At 60.9% G+C, this 17,519-nt stretch overlaps 1 protein-coding gene across 12 annotated transcripts in view; it reads left to right on the plus strand.

Annotated features, from left to right (window-relative positions):
- HDAC7 (histone deacetylase 7) overlaps positions 1–17,519 on the plus strand; it is a 35,654-nt gene that overhangs the window by 8,901 nt on the left and 9,234 nt on the right. For 3 of the 12 annotated variants that reach the window (XM_045873554.3, XM_045873556.3, XM_064591348.1), the window contains exons 2-16: positions 7,096–7,146; positions 10,075–10,259; positions 10,385–10,475; positions 10,739–10,850; positions 11,485–11,600; positions 11,777–11,902; positions 12,241–12,332; positions 12,525–12,635; positions 12,791–12,971; positions 13,189–13,385; positions 13,633–13,806; positions 14,966–15,185; positions 16,583–16,716; positions 16,848–16,968; positions 17,176–17,225. In XM_045873554.3, coding sequence (XP_045729510.1) covers positions 7,096–7,146; positions 10,075–10,259; positions 10,385–10,475; positions 10,739–10,850; positions 11,485–11,600; positions 11,777–11,902; positions 12,241–12,332; positions 12,525–12,635; positions 12,791–12,971; positions 13,189–13,385; positions 13,633–13,806; positions 14,966–15,185; positions 16,583–16,716; positions 16,848–16,968; positions 17,176–17,225 — 1,961 coding nt within the window. Of the gene's footprint in view, positions 1–1,230; positions 1,349–7,095; positions 7,147–9,800; positions 9,978–10,074; positions 10,260–10,384; positions 10,476–10,738; positions 10,851–11,484; positions 11,601–11,776; positions 11,903–12,240; positions 12,333–12,524; positions 12,636–12,790; positions 12,972–13,188; positions 13,386–13,632; positions 13,807–14,965; positions 15,186–16,582; positions 16,717–16,847; positions 16,969–17,175; positions 17,226–17,519 lie in introns of those variants that run through there. The other 9 variants (XM_045873551.3, XM_064591352.1, XR_010411535.1 and 6 more) reach the window with 7 other exon arrangements.

The raw sequence follows: 17,519 nt of genomic DNA on the forward strand, positions 1-17,519 counted from the left end.
GAGAGAGGGAGCACGAGCTTCTCTTCCCAAGGGAACTCACTCCCAAGTAGCCGCTCCATGGGTGACTTGCTCTGGTTATGCAACCTGCATTTTCTCCAGTGCTTGACAGTTTCCAGAATGCCTGCACACAGTATCTGATCCTCCATGGCAGCCCTGGGAGGGTTGCTTGTTTGCTTATATCCTGCGGGAGGCTGCTTACAGGAAACAATGAAATAGTAACATGTATGTTTAAAAAACAGGGAAAACAGAAGATGAAAAAGGAAGTGAAGATGGGTTTGGGAGTGCCTCCTGGAGACAAAAGGCATGTGAAGGACACAGGCGGAGATGACTATCTCTGCTGTTATTTTTGTTGCCGTGGATGTTTTCTGGGTGGAATACTAGCACACTGTGGGAACACACCACCCTTGGGGGGCACGCCCAGGCCTTCAGATGCTGGGATCCACTGTGTCCTCTGGCCCCTCGGTGACCTCACCTCACCACCTGGGGAGGTGGGCGGACCTGTGTGCCAGGGTCACGATTATGAGCTTAGGTCCTGGGGCCCCAGGAGCCCACTTATGAGCTGTGAGGCCTCCGCAAGCTTCTTAAAAACTCCACACCTCAGTTTCTCCCTTTGTATGAGAAGGATGCTTGGAGCATCTACCAGACAGGGTTTTTGTGAGGACCAAGTGAGATAGTACGAGTAAGATGCTTAGCACGGTAACAGGCACACAGTGGGCATTTGGTACAGAGTTGTGGATCGTCACTAATCTTATTCATTAATAATTATAAATCCTAATTATTAATAGTACTAATCTGATGACTTGAACTTCTCCCTGGCAAGTCTCTGGAGTGGGCTGAGTGGCCTCCTGGTGGCACAGGTGGGAGGAGCCAGGGAAGGCACATCTCGTGGCTCGTGCGGTTGGCAGAGGGTTGGCAGAGGGTGGGGGGCGAGCGGGAGTGGGGGATGTGGGAGGCAGGACCTGGCCGAGGGGGGCCCAGAAGCCGAGGGAACAAGGAGGAGTGCGAGGGAAGGGATATGAGACCTTGGAGGGGAGAAGGAGCGGCTCTGAGAGGCAGCCCCGGGGCGGGGACTGTGCTTCCTGTTGGGGCAAGCGCTGGCCCTTGAGAAAGACTGTCTGGGGCTGGCTGCTAAGAGGGAGCAGCTGGTCTAAGTGGGGCAGCAGGGGCTGGGGGAGGGGAGAGACAAAGGCAGAAGCTGACGGAATCTCCCCTCCTCTCCCCACATTACAGATGGGGCCCCCATCTTGACGGCTCAGGATGTTTTGCTTATGATAGGAAAGATGGTGGTTAGATACCATGGTGAACTTCCTATCTCAGGGATTGGAGCTCCTGGAGCAGGGGAGTGAGGGTAAGTGGGCTCTTAGCCTTTGAGGGCTTTCAGGACCTGAGAAATCCTAGGGCAGCCTGACCAGGGGGCTGGGAGTGGGGGGGAGATGTGCCGGCTCAGGAATTCCCTAGGTGCTCGGGCTGACCTGGCTGTCCGGAGACGCCGGTGGGTGACAGGAAGTGGATGCAGGCTCTCCGAGGCCAGCCACCCTGAGCAAGAGGCTCTGCCTGCCCCTTTGCACCTCTACGGAGGACAGGCAGGGAAGACGGAGTGGTGGTCTGGGAGGCCCCCGGAGGTGGGCAGGGCTTGGAGGAGCCCCTGTTTCTCTTTGCCAGAGGACGGCGAGGCTCCGCTGAGAGTGCCAGTCCCAGGCACCGACAGCTGCACACGACTCGGGATGGCTCGGCTCCCCGGGCCTCAGCGTCCAGCGGGTCCCCGGCTAGGAGGAGAGGCCACGGTGGGCGGGGGGAGAGGACCTGGGCGGGGGAGGGGGGGCAAGGAGCCAGGAAGGACGCTTTCCCACCCCCAGGGAGCGCGAGCTGCCGCTGCCATGGTTACGTCTGCTTCCTGTTTGATTCATCTCAAACAGCAGAGGGGGGGTGCCGGCCCCCAGCTCGGGCCACTGCTGCGTGGGGCTGTTTACAACAGCCGCATGTGGGATTCCCAGAAAGAGACTCCAAACCGGACATCCTGCGGCTGCAAAATACCCAGGTGTCAAGAGCTAAAAATAGCTGCCCTAGGGCCCCAGGCAAGGGGCAAGGGGCATGCTCACCGCGGGGGCGGAGGGCTGGCCTGTGGCCTCCCATCCAGGCTGTGGGAGTTGCAGGGCTTCAGTCCCCTTGCCGCTCCCCCCGTCGCCCCCCGCCCCCGAACTTGGGCTGACAGGGGGCCTTTGTCTGGGTGGCCGTAGCCCAGGCCACTCACCTGTGAGGCAAGCCTCTGCCCCAAGGGCAGCTGGCCTCTCTGCCTGCGAGCAGCCCAGCTTGCTTTGGGACTCTAATGAGAGTCTCAGAGGGACTTGGGAGCTTCTAGAGAGGGGACGTAGCAGGCAGTGGAGAGCAGGGAGAATAAAGCCGATGCTCTTCCAAGACCGCAACCTGTCACCAGCCCCTTGCTCCCACATGCAGTCCGAAATCATTGCTTGGAATCTTCGAAGTCAGCAGTTGCTGTCCATAAGTGATTCTTCAGGACAGTCTTCACGGGAACCGGGAGATGAAATAAGCAGCTTTTGCTCTCTAACCTCCAGCAGGCCTGGCGTCTGCCGCTGGGACTGGTCTCTGCGGGGCTGTGTGCTCTTTCCATCTTTCCCTGTGCTGAGCCACGTCCTGCATTTGCTCCCTACCTGCCGGCCTATGGGAGCAGATGCGCCAGGGAGGAGCAGGGGAGGGTGTTAGTTGAGAACACGGATTCTGGAGCCCGGGTGCCTGGCGCAAGTCCCAGCCGAGCCACTCCCACGTTATGGGACTTCAGACAAGTTATTTAATCCTGCTGGGCCTCAGTCTACAGATCTGTGTAATGGGGATAAAAACAGGAACTGCCTCCTCTGGTGAGGGTTAGATGACTTAGCACATGTAAGGCCCGCAGAACAACTGGCCCATAGTGAAGTGTTCGTTTACCAAAGTTCGGATGGAAGAGAAAGGGAGGGGAGTGCAGTCGGAAGAGGTGGGGCAGGGAATGCATCGGGGAGAAAATGCACTGGGGCAGAAGAGGAGAGGGCGCAGCTGGGACCAGACACTGAAATGCATATGCCAGAAGGGAAGCCACAGCCCAGTTCAGGGACAAATGGTAGTAATGGAGACTATTGAGGGAGCACCTACCGTGTGCCAGGAGCTTCACTCACAGCGTCGCTAATCTCAGATGACCTCTTCCAAGTGCATGTTATTCTTGCCCCTTGGGGCAGCCAAGGCTTGACCAGGTTACACTGTGTCCCTGGCTCTCCCTGTGGGTCACCAGGGGAGCCAGAGTTTGAACCCACGTCCGTCTGACCTCAAAGCCAATGTCCTCTGCTGTGGACCCTCGCTTCCATTACTCTGGGTGGCAGGAGTTTCTAGCCAGTTTGCAGCCCCCTGGGTTCTGGAGAAATCTGGAGAAGCAATAAGTAGCTTCGTGCCAAGATAATGAGCAATAGAATTAATAATGAGCAAGAGAATTTCTGGAAGGTGGGGGAGAGATAAGAAACCATTAGAAAAAGGGTTGATTCTAGGGAAGTTCTTGGGAGTTGGATGACTGAGAAAGTTTTTGTCTTACACTTTTTGAGACCCTGAACTTTTTAGTATCTGCAAGTCGTCTACTTTTTAATTTTTTTAAAAAAATTGTGGGCTGTATGTGAAGCTTGTTGAAAGTGAGAAGCGATTTCATTCATACGTCCATGTCTTCAAGGCCTGGAGCAGTGACCTCACATGGGAGTACTGGGTGTCTGCATTTGGGATTGCTTTCTTGGCTTTCCCCTGCCCTGGCCTGGCCGGGCGGCTCCCCTGCTGGGGGACCATGACCTAGCCCCTTCCCCTTGCTCTTGCCTCCTCTTGAAGTGAGAGGGTTGCCCGGAATAGGCTCTCGAGCCCCATCAGCTCCTAAGGTTCTCAGATTCTGTGACCGGAATGCCTTCGAGAAGAGCCTCTCCTTGGTGCTCAGTGCTCAGTCTGTGTCAGGAGGGCCTGGCAACCGTGATGTTCTTTCTTTCTCGTGTTTATTTATTCTTGGATCTTCCTGAAGCCGTTTCAGCCCCAGCTTTCATCTTCTCTGCCAGCCCCCATGCAGAGTCAAGCTTTGTCCTGCTTGTGTCAGGGAAACAGAACTAGAGCCGCAATGTGGGGTGTGGAGGGAGCCAACTCTGAACCTGGGACCTGGCCTCCTGCCGTCGCCTTCTTTCCTCTTGCCCGCTGGGGCCCAGGCCTTCCTGCTACTCCTCTTCAGCTGGTTGGGAGATCAGGGAGGTGGGGACAGCCTCAGAAAAGACATCAGAGGTGTGGGCAGGGGGCTTCTGCTCCTAGGGAAGCCCTCTTCCTGACAAAGGGCCTGAAACACCTGGGAGAGCAGGTGAGCAGTCTGGGCTCAGGTTTCCCGCCGCCTTGCGCCTGCCTAGGGGCAAAGTCCCATCTGTGGGGGAGGTGAGGCCCAGGCCCACCCAGTAGGAGTGGGAGACCAGCTTGCACAGGGGCTCGCGGGGCCTTCGTGTCTGCTCTGGGGCTGCGGTAGACCCACTGGGGCAGTATTTCTGGGGCTCTTTGGTTCTGTGTGGGGTCAGGTGCACTGGCTTGGGAAGTTAACTTGGTAGGCCCAGGTGCCTCGGTGCCAAGTAAACCACCTCTTCAGTCTGACTGTGGCGGCTTCTGAAGGTAGAGATCAGGGGGGCAGCCAGGATTCCAAAACGGAGAGCTCTCCACCCTGGCGGGGAGCTGTGTGGAGAAGGGTCCAGGCCTAGGGCCAGTTCAGGCCCTCAGGTCCATTCACTCCTGGTTTTATTGGTCTGGTCCCAGGGTAGTGGTAACAGCACCCCAAGAGGGGCCAATGAGAAGAAGTGTCCCCCAGATCATGGCCAAGCCTGGCTTGCAGAATGATCGCTTTCTGGTTTTAGTTGAGCCAGCAGCTGGGTCCCCTTAGACACTTCCCTTCTCTCTGGGACATGGGAGAGCTGTTGCACAGGTCTTACCTTCGTTGCTTTGGGCTCTTCTGAGCTCAGAGGCCGTCAGAACAGAGCCAGGGCACTGGGGGAGAAGCAGAACTTTTTCCAGGAATTGCTTCTGGAAGCAGCCCCTGTTGGCAACCCGCGCACTCACAGGCGTGCCTGCTCCCAGCTTTTCCGAACAGAGTTTCTATCATAGATCATCATCACAAAACATCCCTTTGGGCTCAGTAACAAACACTACAGAGTTCAGGGCCATTTGCTTGTCTTCTATCCAGAGAGTGCATGGTGTCCTGACTCCATGGTTACCAGGGGAGCAAGGCTTGGCCCTGCTCCCAAGCATGATTGCTGCTGACCAGCCCGCGGGCAGGGGCTGAGGGGAGGTAGGGGAGAATTCCCACTACGCAGGGGCTGGAGGCCCCGGACTGACACAGAGGCCTGACTCAGCCTCTGCGAGTATATCCGGGAGCCCAGTTCAGAAACCTCTCTTGGGAGACCAGCAGAAGAAATAGGAGGTCCTAAGAGAGCCTAGAGAGGGGGTTACTGCATCCTGGGGAGGGGATGCTGCCGGCCACACCAGTGTTCCTTGGGGCTCACAAAGCTTGAGAAATCTTCATGCCACGTCCTAGGCGGGGGGCCGGGGGGGGGTGTGGGGAGCACCATGGCTTTTGAGTCACTCCTTCCTGATGGGCCTGGCATGCATGCAGCAAGGTGGTAGGTGCAGACGGGCGCTGCTTCCGAATGACACCATGGAGACCACGATTAGTGGAGTGTTGAGGGGGCAGACGCAGAGTGGGTGCTCTGGGCAGGGAGCGGGAGGGAGGTCGGGGTGAGCTTCATGAGGAAGCCTGTGGGCCTGGGCTGCGCCGACTTTGGGGAGGTAGGGCCGCCCTTCCCTACCCGACGTCAGCAGCTGGAGCATGGGGCACTGGTGTGTGAGGGCAGCCGGCCCGAGGCTCTCTGGGCCTAGAGCTGCCCCCTCCCGCGGTGCCTGCTTGCAGGGAGTTCGCCTTTCTTCAGCTTCTGCCCCTTCAACCCAGACCCAAAAGAGCAGCGCCCACCAGTTGCTCTTCAGAAAATATCCCTTCTGCCCCAAGGTTGGCCTGGGGACATCTTTGTGTGTCCCTCAAGGGCCCCTTCCACGTGGCCTTCCAGTCTCCTGGACTCCTGTCCCCTGGGCCCTGAGCTGGGACAGCAGAAGGGAAAGGGGTCCATCTGGGACAGGTGACCTCAGATTCATCTGTCTTTCCTTACCCCAGTGGGCCTCTGGGCAACTTCGTGCCTCTGTTGCTGCCCAGCTCTGGCCCTACCATGGGGTTTCTTGGGTTCTGAACAGGATGGGGGTGCTCTGGGCTCGGCTTATGAGCCTGAGAGAAGCGACCCTTTCCAAAAGCAAAGACTTTTATTTCAGGTTGTTAACAAAACAAAACAAAAAAACAACGCTGCGAGGTTCTTGTGTGGGGGGGCACAGAGGTTGCAGGACCCGGGCTGGGGCGGCAGGAGGAAAGGGATTCCTACTGTGGGGGCCTTGGCTGTGTGCTCCAGACCTGCTACTTCACAGCTCCCACCATTTCTGACTTGGCCTTCAGGCCATGACCCAGTCCCTCCCCAACTGTGGAAGCTTTCCCATTGCCACCTGCTCCTATCTGCTCCCACCCGGGAAGCCTCTGAGCAGCCCCCAGCTACCCTTCTCTGGGTCCGCTTCTCCCCATCTCCCTCCTGGCAGCCTCACTGGCCATGCTATCCCACCTCTGGCCGCCTCCCCTCCAGTTCTCTTTCCCTTTGGGTTATGGGAGCCTGGGCTCTAGGAGGATGGTGTTCGAGCACATCCAGGAGGGCTGAAGGCACCGTTGGGTGAACTGGGGCCGCCTCGGGCCTGCTGTGGACTGGGCTCTAGCAGGGCGGGATGTCTGAGTCACTGGCCGAGTTGGATGAGGAAGAGAGGGCTGGCGAGCGCTCTCATTCAGCATGGGAATTTGAGAGAAGGAATGGGGCGGAATCCTTGCTTTTTGGGTAGCTTCTGATGGAGGTGCCGGGTTTAGGGGTGCTCAAGCTAGAGTGGGGCCTCCCCACCTGGCCTGGCCCTCTCACCCTTTCCCCACCCCTTCCCTGCAGCCCCTTCATGCCCTCTCTCTTCTCTCTACAGATGGGACCCAGGTGAGCCCGGGTGCCCGCTGCCCCAGTCCCCCTGGCACAGGTAAGAGTCAGGCCCGAGGGAGCCCGAGGTGGGGAGTGCAAGATGAGGGTGGAGAGGACATCAGAGGGGCGAGAGAAGCAGGGGAGCTGGCTGATGGACCGGAGGGTTGGGAGGTTGGGGTTCTGGGGGTGGGGGCGAAGTTGAGGTGAGGGTGGGGTGAGGAGGGGGGTGGGAGAGGCAACTTTGGATCTAGGCTGGTCCCACTGCTGCGAAGCACAACAGGAAAAGAAAAGGCAGGATGCTCTTCTTGTCCTTGTTGGCTGCAGTGAAGCAGGAAGGCAAGTAGGACGCTAACGTCTGTCCTCAGCCCCCTGTCTCACATCAGGCTCTGGGCAGGGCGCCTGCTTCTTGTTCGTTGGCTTCAGTCCTCACACTGGCCCCGCAAAGTGGGCACAGCACCCCTTGCAGGTGGAGAGATGCCTCTTGCCACTCGGGTGGGAGGGGAGGGACCCCTCTCCTGGGTCCTCTCACTGCCCCTTGCCTCCTCTGCCGTTCGGCTGTGCTCTGGTTTAGGATGTGCCCACGGGGCGGGGGCTGGAGTGGCTGAGGGCCGCCCCTCCTCAGCCTTAGCCCACGTCCACGGAGGGCCTACTGGGTCTGATGCCTACAAGTTACGCAGGGCAGGGGGGAGTGAAGTCCGGGTGTCCTCTCGCCTCCCTCCTGGGTTGTCTAAAAGTTTACAGGCAGGTTGGGGAGACAGGACTCACCAAGAGTAGAATGCAGTAGGTGACCAGTGCCAAAGGAGGGCGCAGTGGACAGAGTTCATCCCTTCATTCAAGAAACACTAAATTCACACCTGTTGTCATGTAATCCTAGACATGTAATTTCCAAAAAAAAAAAAAAAATACAGAAATTGGAAAAAGAAATATTGATGAACCTCATCTCTGGGCCAGGGCACCTTCCTAGGCATTTTAGGGGGGCAGATACAGAGGTGTATTCATTGATTCAACCAGTATTTATTGGGTTCTTGTCATGTGCTAGGTACTATTCTAGGTGCTGGGATAGTAAGAAATAAAAAAAAAAACACAACCAAATTCCTGCCCTTGGGGCTGGACTCCGATTGTCCCTGCCCACACTGGGCTTGGGGGGCACAGAACCACCAACGTGACTGGAATCCAGAGGAGGGAGGAACATGGGGCGGTGGGCTGAGTGCAGGGAAGAAGGAAGATTCCAGCTGGACTTGGAAGAAGGGGCAGGATCTGGAAAAGTAGAATCTGAGGGGTGAGGACGGTACCACCAGGGGGCAGCCCTGTGCTCAGAGGGGGTGGATGGGGCCTCTTGTCCCTGTGAGGCCGACGCAGCTAGCCCTTTGCCCTGTGGCCTGACTGGGGTTCTCTGAGGTCCCTCTTACCTCATCAGGGGAGTCACCCCAGGAAGCCAGGACACCAGATGTGGAGGACTGAGACCCTTCCTGGCAGGAGACTCAAGCTGAATGAGAATCTGGGTTCCCTGAGTGGATGCTTGAAGACGGGTGGGGGCATAGAGGCTGTGCTTGCATGCTGCAGGGCACATCTGGATGCACAGCTGTTCCCTCTGGTCTCTTAGTATCCGGACAGTCGTGGTGGGCACCTCCCTGCTGGGCTCCTCTTGTCTCTCACGGGCAGAGAACGTTAGAGCGGACGCCCCTTAGCAGTAACCTACTGCAAGCCTGTCTTCCTCTGTCCAGTGAGGAACCCCCACGAGGGGTGCTGACTTCCTGAAAGTCCAGGGGAAAATGGAGCCAGAGCACTGGCCTCGGCAGGACCAGAACCCGTGTTCACCATGCCTCTCGCTGGGTGGCTTTGGAGAGGTCCCTTCCCCTGAGCCTCAGTTTCCGCATTTGGGATAATGGAATAGCAATAACCACCTTCTAGGGCCTATGGGCGCTTCAGGGTGAAAGGGTTTTGCAGGCATGCCCACAAGTGTGCTGTAGATCGAAGGTAATGGTTGGTGATGGTTGAGTCGGGCCTGGAGACTGCGTGCCCTGACTCCCTGGCTGCTGCTGTCACAGCTGCCTTCCAGCGCCCCTCAGCCTCTGGCTGCCCTGATGGCGGATGCCGAGCCTTGTTGGCTGAGCCGAAGGAGGCCTCTCCAGAAAGCTTTCCCCAATTGTGTGCTCTGTCCTAGGCACACCCCCACCCCCCCGCCCGCCAGCCGGCTTCCCCTTCTCCAGGATGACTGACGGCCCTGCAGACACCCCGCCCCTGAGCATCTCCAGCTGCTCAGTCCAGCCTGGCCCAGCTGGCTGTGTGGGCCTAGGACCTGGTCTGGTGGCCGGTTATAAATAGCTCCTGCCCCCACAGCCCTGGGCAGGTACTCCCGGTGTGGGTGCAGAGGACACTTGAGAAGAGGCGGCTGAGCCTGCCGTCCTCCCAGTGCCAGGCCCAGAGCTGGCCTGAGGGTGCCGGGAGCAGGCCCCACGGGCATAGGGGCCAGTGAGCTGAGGAAGGTGCCCTGCGGATAGGGCTGTGCAGGCTCAGGGTGGTGGGCCAGGGCTGGCTGTGGGCTCAAGGCGCTGCTTCTTTATCCTCTGGCCTAGGAGAGAGCATGGGAGGGGGGCAACTGGGAGAGCCCCTCTGGGGCTGGAGGCTGAACAAAGGGGACTGCCGGATAGCTGTCTTTGAGTGCATTAGGGGGCATCCTGGCCAAATCTTCTCATCACTAAATCCTCCCAGCTCCCAGCCCCTGCCCTGGAGGGGCAACACCGTTTAGTGGGAAAGCACAGTGCTCGAGTCAGGAGGCTCCGTTCCAGCACTGCCTCTGTAGACTAACCCTGCAAGGTTCCATGACCCGCCCCCGCCCGGGTGAAATGGAGCTGGAAAGACCTACCTCGTGGGACCACGGTGACAGAAGTGAGGAAAGGCCCCTGCAGAGTGTTTCGCCGTGGTCAAGGGAGCCTGCAGCAGGCCAGGGGGGCCCTGACCGTGCCCCCTCTCTGTGCGCCCCCAGGCCACCCCAGGCCCCGTGCAGACACGCCAGGCCCTCAGCCCCAGCCCATGGACCTGCGGGTGGGCCAGCGGCCCCCGGTGGAGCCCCCGCCAGAGCCCGCGCTGTTGGCCCTGCAGCACCCGCAGCGCCTGCACCATCACCTGTTCTTCGCGGGCCTGCCGCAGCGCTCAGCAGAGTCCATGAGGGTAAAGCCCTAGCTCCCCCCACCCGCGGCGGCCTCGAGCTCAGCACCCCCGCCTTCAGCCTCCCCAGAGCCTCGGCTCCTTCTTCAACTCCTTGCCCCTTCCTGGGCGGCCGGCCCTGCCCACAGCTCCCGATGGACGCGCCGGTGCCCCAGTTGCAGGCGGGCCCCCAGGAGCAGGAGCTGCGGCAGCTTCTCCATAAGGACAAGAGCAAGCGGAGTAAGGATGGAGCCTCCCGCCCGGGGCCGTGGCCTGCCCGCAGGGGCGCATCGGGCTGGGGCGGGAGCCACGCCTCCCTCTGCTTGCCGGACGGGCGCTGCCTGTGAATGTGGGTGGGGGTCTGGAGGCTTCGCGGGAGGGGCAGGGCCCCAGGCTTGGCTCTTGCCTCCAGCTGTGGGTATGGACAGGGCGGTGGGCAGGCCGCGGGCCGGGGAGGCCACCGCCCACCCACCCCCGACCCACTCCTGCCCCCCCGCCGCCAGGTGCCGTAGCCAGCAGCGCGGTCAAGCAGAAACTGGCAGAGGTGATCCTAAAGAAACAGCAGGCTGCCCTAGAGAGAACAGTCCATCCCGGTAGCCCCAGCATTCCCTACAGGTAACGGTCCCTTGTGTCCTTGTCATGCCCCGCCTCCCAAAGCGTCAACCCACGAGCCCTTGTCCTCGCTCCGCCTGCCTCCTGGGTGCTCATCAGCAGACCTGTACCCCCACCTCTAATCATAATGCTGCCCCAACCTCTCTCCTCCCGCCACACACCTGCCCCCTTTTCTCCTTTAATTATCACTCCCTACCCCACCTGAAGCCCTTCCTCGCTGCACCCCTCCTCCACCCCAGGACAGACATACCACACTGGCTTGCTTCTTCCTACAAGAGTCCCTCTTCTCTTTAGGACTTCCCCTAAGCACAAAAATATCCTGCTTCCCAGAGGAGTTTCCTCCCACAGGGGACAGGGTCCCCAGTGTGACTGGCCCTCACCCAAGTCCTGGGACCCTGGCTCCTATGCCGAGATCCCGACCTGCCTTGCAGGCTGCCGGGAGGGAGAGTGGCCCGGTGCTGCCACCTGGAGATGGCCCCTGTTCTTGGCAGCCTCACGACGCATGGCCCTGTCAGTGACTGCCTCCCCTGGCAGGTCCTGGGGCCCCGTGCTCAGGAAGAGCCCTCACAGAGCCCTTGGCCGCCGGGCCCCTGGGCATCCCTGCCCCTCTGAAGCCGCCTTGGCCTTTCCTCCACAGAACTCTTGAGCCCTTGGAGACGGAAGGAGCTGCTCGCTCCATGCTCAGCAGCTTTCTGCCTCCTGTTCCCAGCCTGCCCAGTGACCCCCCAGAACACTTCCCTCTCCGAAAGACAGGTGAGTGGGACGGGCAGGTGGGGGACCCTCCAGGGGAGGGTCAGGAGCGTGGAGGGGCAGCAGCAGGTCAGCCCGCGGTGCTTTTCTCCCGGACGCTGCCCTCGCTTGCCTTCACCCAGAGGTGACCGGGAGGGAGGAGGGTAGTGTGGGGCCACGTAACACTGGTGCTCCCACAGTCTCTGAGCCCAACCTGAAGCTGCGCTACAAGCCCAAGAAGTCCCTGGAGCGGAGGAAGAACCCGCTGCTCAGAAAGGAGAGCGCCCCGCCCAGTCTCCGGCGACGGCCCGCGGAGACCCTTGGAGGTGAGGGCCCGCAGGGTGGGCAGGGGTGGCCGGTGTTGTCGCTCTGGCTCGGTCCCGCCCGGACGGGGCGGCCGTGCACGGTTATACGGGATGTGTCCTACACGCTCGCCAGGGGGCGGAGTTGAGGCTGAAAGCCAGCCGCTGCTTGGTTGGCTAAGCTGCCGTCTGCCCAGAAGAAGGGGCACCTTAAAAACGTGTGCAAAGGCACCGGAAGCGAGTGGTGGCCTGCCTGCCCTTCTGGGCAGAAAGCGGGAAGCAGAGGCCACCCGCTGGGGAAGGGGGCCTGGCCCCGTTGTCCCAGTCACACTGGGCCGCTGACTGTGCCCCCCCCCCCCCAGACTCCTCCCCGAGTAGCAGTAGCACGCCGGCGTCAGGCTGCAGTTCCCCTAATGACAGCGAGCACGGCCCCAACCCCGTCCTGGGCTCCGAGGTAAGGCCTTGCCGGGCCGGGCCCTCTGGGGGCGGTTCTGAGGCTCAGCCTTCTTCTCGGCACGCAGCCCTGACCGAGCTGGGGCCGCAGGGTCTGGGCAGCCCGGCCCCGAGCCTCCTGGGGGTTCTGGGGAAGGCGGGCCCAGGGGTAGAGGTCTGGGACCGGTGACCCCTGCCCTGCTCCCCACGGCAGGCGCTCTTGGGCCCGCGGCTGCGGCTGCAGGAGACCTCTCTGGCCCCGTTCGCCTTGCCGACAGTGTCCTTGCTGCCCGCAATCACGCTGGGGCTACCCGCCCCTGCCAGGGTGAGTGGCTGAGGCGCCCTCCCCCCGCCGCCAGCCCCCAGCTTCTGTTGCTCCCTTCTCCTACCACCTCACCCCAACACCTTCACTGCTCTCTCTCGGCGAGGGGTCGTTCCCCCCCGACCCCACCCCCATGACTTCTCCCTACCTCTCCCCAGGCTGATGCTGACCGCAGGGCCCATCCGACTCTGGGCCCTCGGGGGCCAGTCCTGGGGAGCCCCCATGCTCCCCTCTTCCTGCCCCACGGCCTGGAGTCTGAGGCTGGAGGCCCCTTGCCCTCTCGACTACAGCCCATCCTCCTCTTGGATCCCTCAGTTTCTCACGCCCCTCTGCTGACTGGTGAGTTCCAAGGCTTCTCCAGGGGAGGGGCTGGTCCCTGCATCCTGCTAAGGGCCAAGCTCGGAAAGGGTCCCTTCCTTCCTGCCCCTTCTGCAGCGCCCCCATCCTGCGTGTCTCCCCGCTGAGCCCATGCCCCCTTGCCATCCCGTGCCTTTGCTTCCTTCTGTTCCTCCCTTGGGTTCCCTCCTTATGCCCCCCCCCACCCCGTTCTTTCCAGTGCCCGGGCTTGGGCCCCTGCCCTTCCACTTTGCCCAGTCCTTACTGACCACCGAGCGGCTCTCTGGGTCAGGCCTCCACCGGCCACTAAGCCGGACCCGCTCAGAGCCCCTGCCCCCAAGTGCCACCGCCCCCCCACCGCTGGGCCCCCTGCAGCCCCGCCTGGAACGGCTCAAACCTCACGTCCAGCTGATCAAGGTGAGGGGAACTGGGTAGGGGAGGTGATGAGGGGTTGCTTCACTGGGCCCCTGGGGGCTGAAAGAAGGGAGGCTCAGGAAGGGCTGGGACCTGGAGGGCCAGAGACAGGATATGGCTCCTGAGGGCCCAGAGCCACGTGGCCGCTCAAGTCCCAGCAAGATGAGTGGCCACGCAGCCCAGCCCACCATGGCCCACCGCACAGCCTGCACCCCGGCATGGCTTCTCAGTGGGCGTCTCCCTTCCCCAGAGGCCAGCCAAGCCAAGTGAGAAGCCCCGACTGCGGCAGATACCCTCTGCTGAGGACCTAGAGACGGATGGTGGGGGAGTGGGGCCAGTGGGGGATGACGGCCTGGAACACAGGGAGTCGAGTCACGGGCAGCATGAAGCCAGAGGCCCCGCTCCTCTCCAGCAGCACCAGCAGGTACGGCACGCCCACGTCCCCGGGAAGGGGTAGTCGGGAGACTCTGGGGCCTGGCATAGATGGAAGGGAGGGCGCTAGCTCATCAGTGCAGGAGACAAGTCTGGGACCCAGGCTGCCCTACCAGATCGGCACCAAGGTGCAGACACGTGCCCCCTGCCATGCACACATGTTTGCATATGTGCATGCATGCACGCGTGTGCACTCACACATACACACTCTGGCAGCCTGCCCGTCTCGGGAGGAAGCCATGTCCCTTGTCTGGCACTGGCCTCTCACAGAGCTGGGCATGTCCCTGCCCTGGCCCGTCTGCCCTGTGACCGGTTGTCCTGCGTCCAGAACGGGGGCTGGGACCGGAAACAGGGCAGAGCCAGGCACGAGCACTTCAGCCAAGGCGCTCTCACAGCCTGAGTCCAGCAAGCCGTGGGGGATTAGTTTGCTAGGGCTGCTGGAACAAGTACCACAGACCCGGCCCCTCAGAGGACAGAAATACGTCGTCTCACGGTTCTGGAGGCCTGGAGGCCGACATCAGGGTTCGTTCTTTCCAAGGGCTGTGAGGGAAGGGGCTGCTCCCGGCCTCTGTCATCGGCTGTAGGTGGCTATCTTCTCCCTGGGTCCTCATGTTGTCTTCCCCCTGCCTGCCTGTGTCTCACCTTTCCCTTCTTATAAGGACAAAAGTCATATTAGATTAAGGCTCACCCTAATGACCTCATTTCAACTCGATTACTGCTGTAATTACCTATAAGGGCACATGCTGAGGTCCTGGGGTGGGGCTTAGGGCTTCACGAATGGGAAGTGGCTGGGGCACAACTCAGCCCACGGCACGTGGCAACAGTCCACGTACCTGCAGTGGCTCACGCACGTCCCTGTGTCCTTGGGCAGTTGGCCCGAGGCCCCTTACCTGGGTTCTGGCTTTGGACTCCCAAGGGTCCGAGGAGCTGTGGTGACACAGGGTGGTCATTCTGGGCTGCAGACCTTTGGGGGTGGTGCAGGGGGCCGAAGGTTCAGAGATCAAAGGCTAGAGCCCTGCCAGGAGGCTGGACTAGAGGCATCCTGGAATCTCTCCCGAAAGGGGCCTGCCTGGAGGTTTCCAAGGCCTTGGGCAGCAGGAGATGGAGCAGAATCCTGAGACCTGGAGACTGAGGCCCCCTGTGTCCCTCAGGTGTTTCTCTGGGAGCAGCAGCGACTGGCTGGGCGGCTCCCCCGGGGAGGAATGGGGGACTCTGTGCTGCTTCCCCTGGCCCAGGGCAGTCACCGGCCCCTGTCCAGGGCTCAGTCATCCCCAGCCGCACCTGCCTCACTGCCAACTCCAGAGCCCGCCAGTCAGGCCCGTGTCCTGCCCAGCTCAGAGACCCCTGCCAGGACCCTGCCATTCACCACAGGTGAGGCCTACATTAGACTGGGGCAGGAGAAGGGGCTGGGGGCCTACAGGGGCTCAGGCGCATGTCCATGTCGCGTCATGCTGTCACTCGGGACATTTTTCGAGGCCACAGAGCACTTTCTTGGCCTTGTCAGATCCACACGGGGCATCCCACGAAGCAGGTGGAGCGGGTGATTGTTCTCCTCTTGCAGAGGAGGAGGCCTGGGCTCGGGAAACTAAGGTGACAAGCTTGTGGTCAAAGAGCAAGCTGATGGTCAAGCTAGATTAAGAATCCGGGTCTCCTGACAACTCGTTCAGACCTTTCAAAAATGATATTTACTATGGTTTCTCTGTTGGTAAAAAAAAGAGCTCAAAAGCATTTTAGAAATTTTGAGAAATACAGAAAAACGTAAGAACACAATAAAAATCACCAACCGGTGTCCCACCAGCCCGAGGCACCTCTCCTAAATGCTGTTCTAGCTCGGCGCCATCTTTGCCGTAGCTGTATTCAGATACCACACACACGCTGGTTGTGGGTTGAGCCCCGCTTATTCTGTGAACGTATTATGAATACACCCTGATACAATTAACGTTTAAAAATGAGATTTTTATAGTATTTCATCACAGTATTTTTTTTTTTGAAGATTTCTTATTGGTTGGGCAGCTAGGTGGTTACTCATTTTTCCTCATGTGAATTTCCTTGTCCATGAATCTTTACCCATCCCTGGCGTTGTTTCCCAAGGGCTACTCTTAAGGAGTGTGGCATCCCTGGGTCAAGTGGGGTGAGCATTTTGAGGATCCCCATGTCCTGAGGCGTGCTGAAATTGACCCACCCACTGACAGCGTGCAGGGCCCTCTAGGCGGCCCGCTGGTCAGGCCGAAACAGTCACTTCCCCAAAACTGCATCTGTCTTGTCACGTGGCCCAGCGTCACTGTGGGCTTCCCAGCTCTTGGCTTGGGGGTTTCTGAGGAATTCTTTCTCCTCTCACACCCCCGTGGCAGCCTGTCTGGGTCGTGACATCCAGCGTGAGACCCCGACATTACGCCTCCTTTTGTCAGGCTCTGGGCTCTTGAGGTCTTGGTAGCCGTAGGGAGCCATGTGGGGAGGGTCAGAGGGCAGGAAGGCAGGGGCTCTATGGCCTCGGTGTTGGCTGGGGCCGAGCTGGCGTGTGCGGGGGTGGGGGGGCGCCTGAGGCTGGAAGAGGCTGGGGCGTGTGTGTGTGTGTGTGTGTGTGTGTGTGTGTGTACACGTGCGTGGAGGGCTGAGGGGCCGGATGGGGCATGCGGGGCTGTGTGAGTGGTGGGGGGGGGGCTGTCAGGTCTGGCTCCATGAGGGTGTGGGCGTCTGCGGCCGTGGGGGGCAGCGGGTGGGGGCTCCCTCGGGCCCGGGCCCTGAGCCCTGAGCCCCGCTCTCGGCAGGGCTGGTCTATGACTCGGTCATGTTGAAGCACCAGTGCTCCTGCGGAGACAACAGCAGGCACCCGGAGCATGCGGGCCGGATCCAGAGCATCTGGTCCCGGCTGCAGGAGCGGGGGCTCCGGGGCCAGTGTGAGGTGAGGCGGCAGCGTGGGTGCGTGTGGAACCCGCGGAGGCAGGGGTCGCGGGCGGGAGGGGCCGAGCGGGCGGTGGTCGCGGCAGAGCGGGGGTGAGCCGGGGCTGAGGAGCTCTGCGGGCCCTCCCTCAGTGTCTCCGGGGCCGGAAGGCCTCCCTGGAGGAGCTGCAGTCCGTGCACTCGGAGCGGCATGTGCTCCTCTATGGCACCAACCCGCTCAGCCGCCTCAAACTGGACAACGGGAAGCTGGCAGGTAGGGGCCCAGGGGCGCCTGGGATCCCGTGCCTCCCCCGACTCACCCAGCCGCTGCGTTCCCAGCTCTGCCCAGCCTGTTCCCCCAGCGTCCTGGGCGTCCCCACGCCGCGGCCCACGCCCCCCTCGCCCTGGGCAGCCGGCCCCAGCCCTCGGCGGGCCGGAGCTGAGAGGCTGCAGCTCACACAGCCCGGGCCTCTCCCCACAGGGCTCCTGGCACAGCGGATGTTTGTGATGCTGCCCTGTGGTGGGGTAGGGGTAAGTGTGCCCGGCGGGGGGGCTTGAGCGGCCATTGCCACGGGCTCTTGGAGCGCCTCCCTTCTGTTCTCCCAGGCCCAGCCCCTACCTGCTTGTTCTTGTGGTTCTGCCAGACCTCTTGGGCCAGGGGCTCTCCCATAATGCTCCTCTGCCGGCTAGAAGCTCCTTGTGGACAGGTGTGTCCTCCACCCGTCAGTGTCTCCTGAGTGGGGAGCCCTCTGCCTTGCACTTAGAAGGTGTTTGGTAAATGTGGAGTGAGGCTCAAAGAGCAGGGGGCCATCTCCCTTCGTAAGA

The sequence above is a fragment of the Mirounga angustirostris genome, unplaced genomic scaffold, assembly GCF_029215605.1.
Source record: "Mirounga angustirostris isolate CCGP_5_RB_7025 unplaced genomic scaffold, mMirAng1.0.hap1 SCAF_5, whole genome shotgun sequence".
Taxonomy (NCBI): Eukaryota; Metazoa; Chordata; class Mammalia; order Carnivora; family Phocidae; genus Mirounga; species Mirounga angustirostris.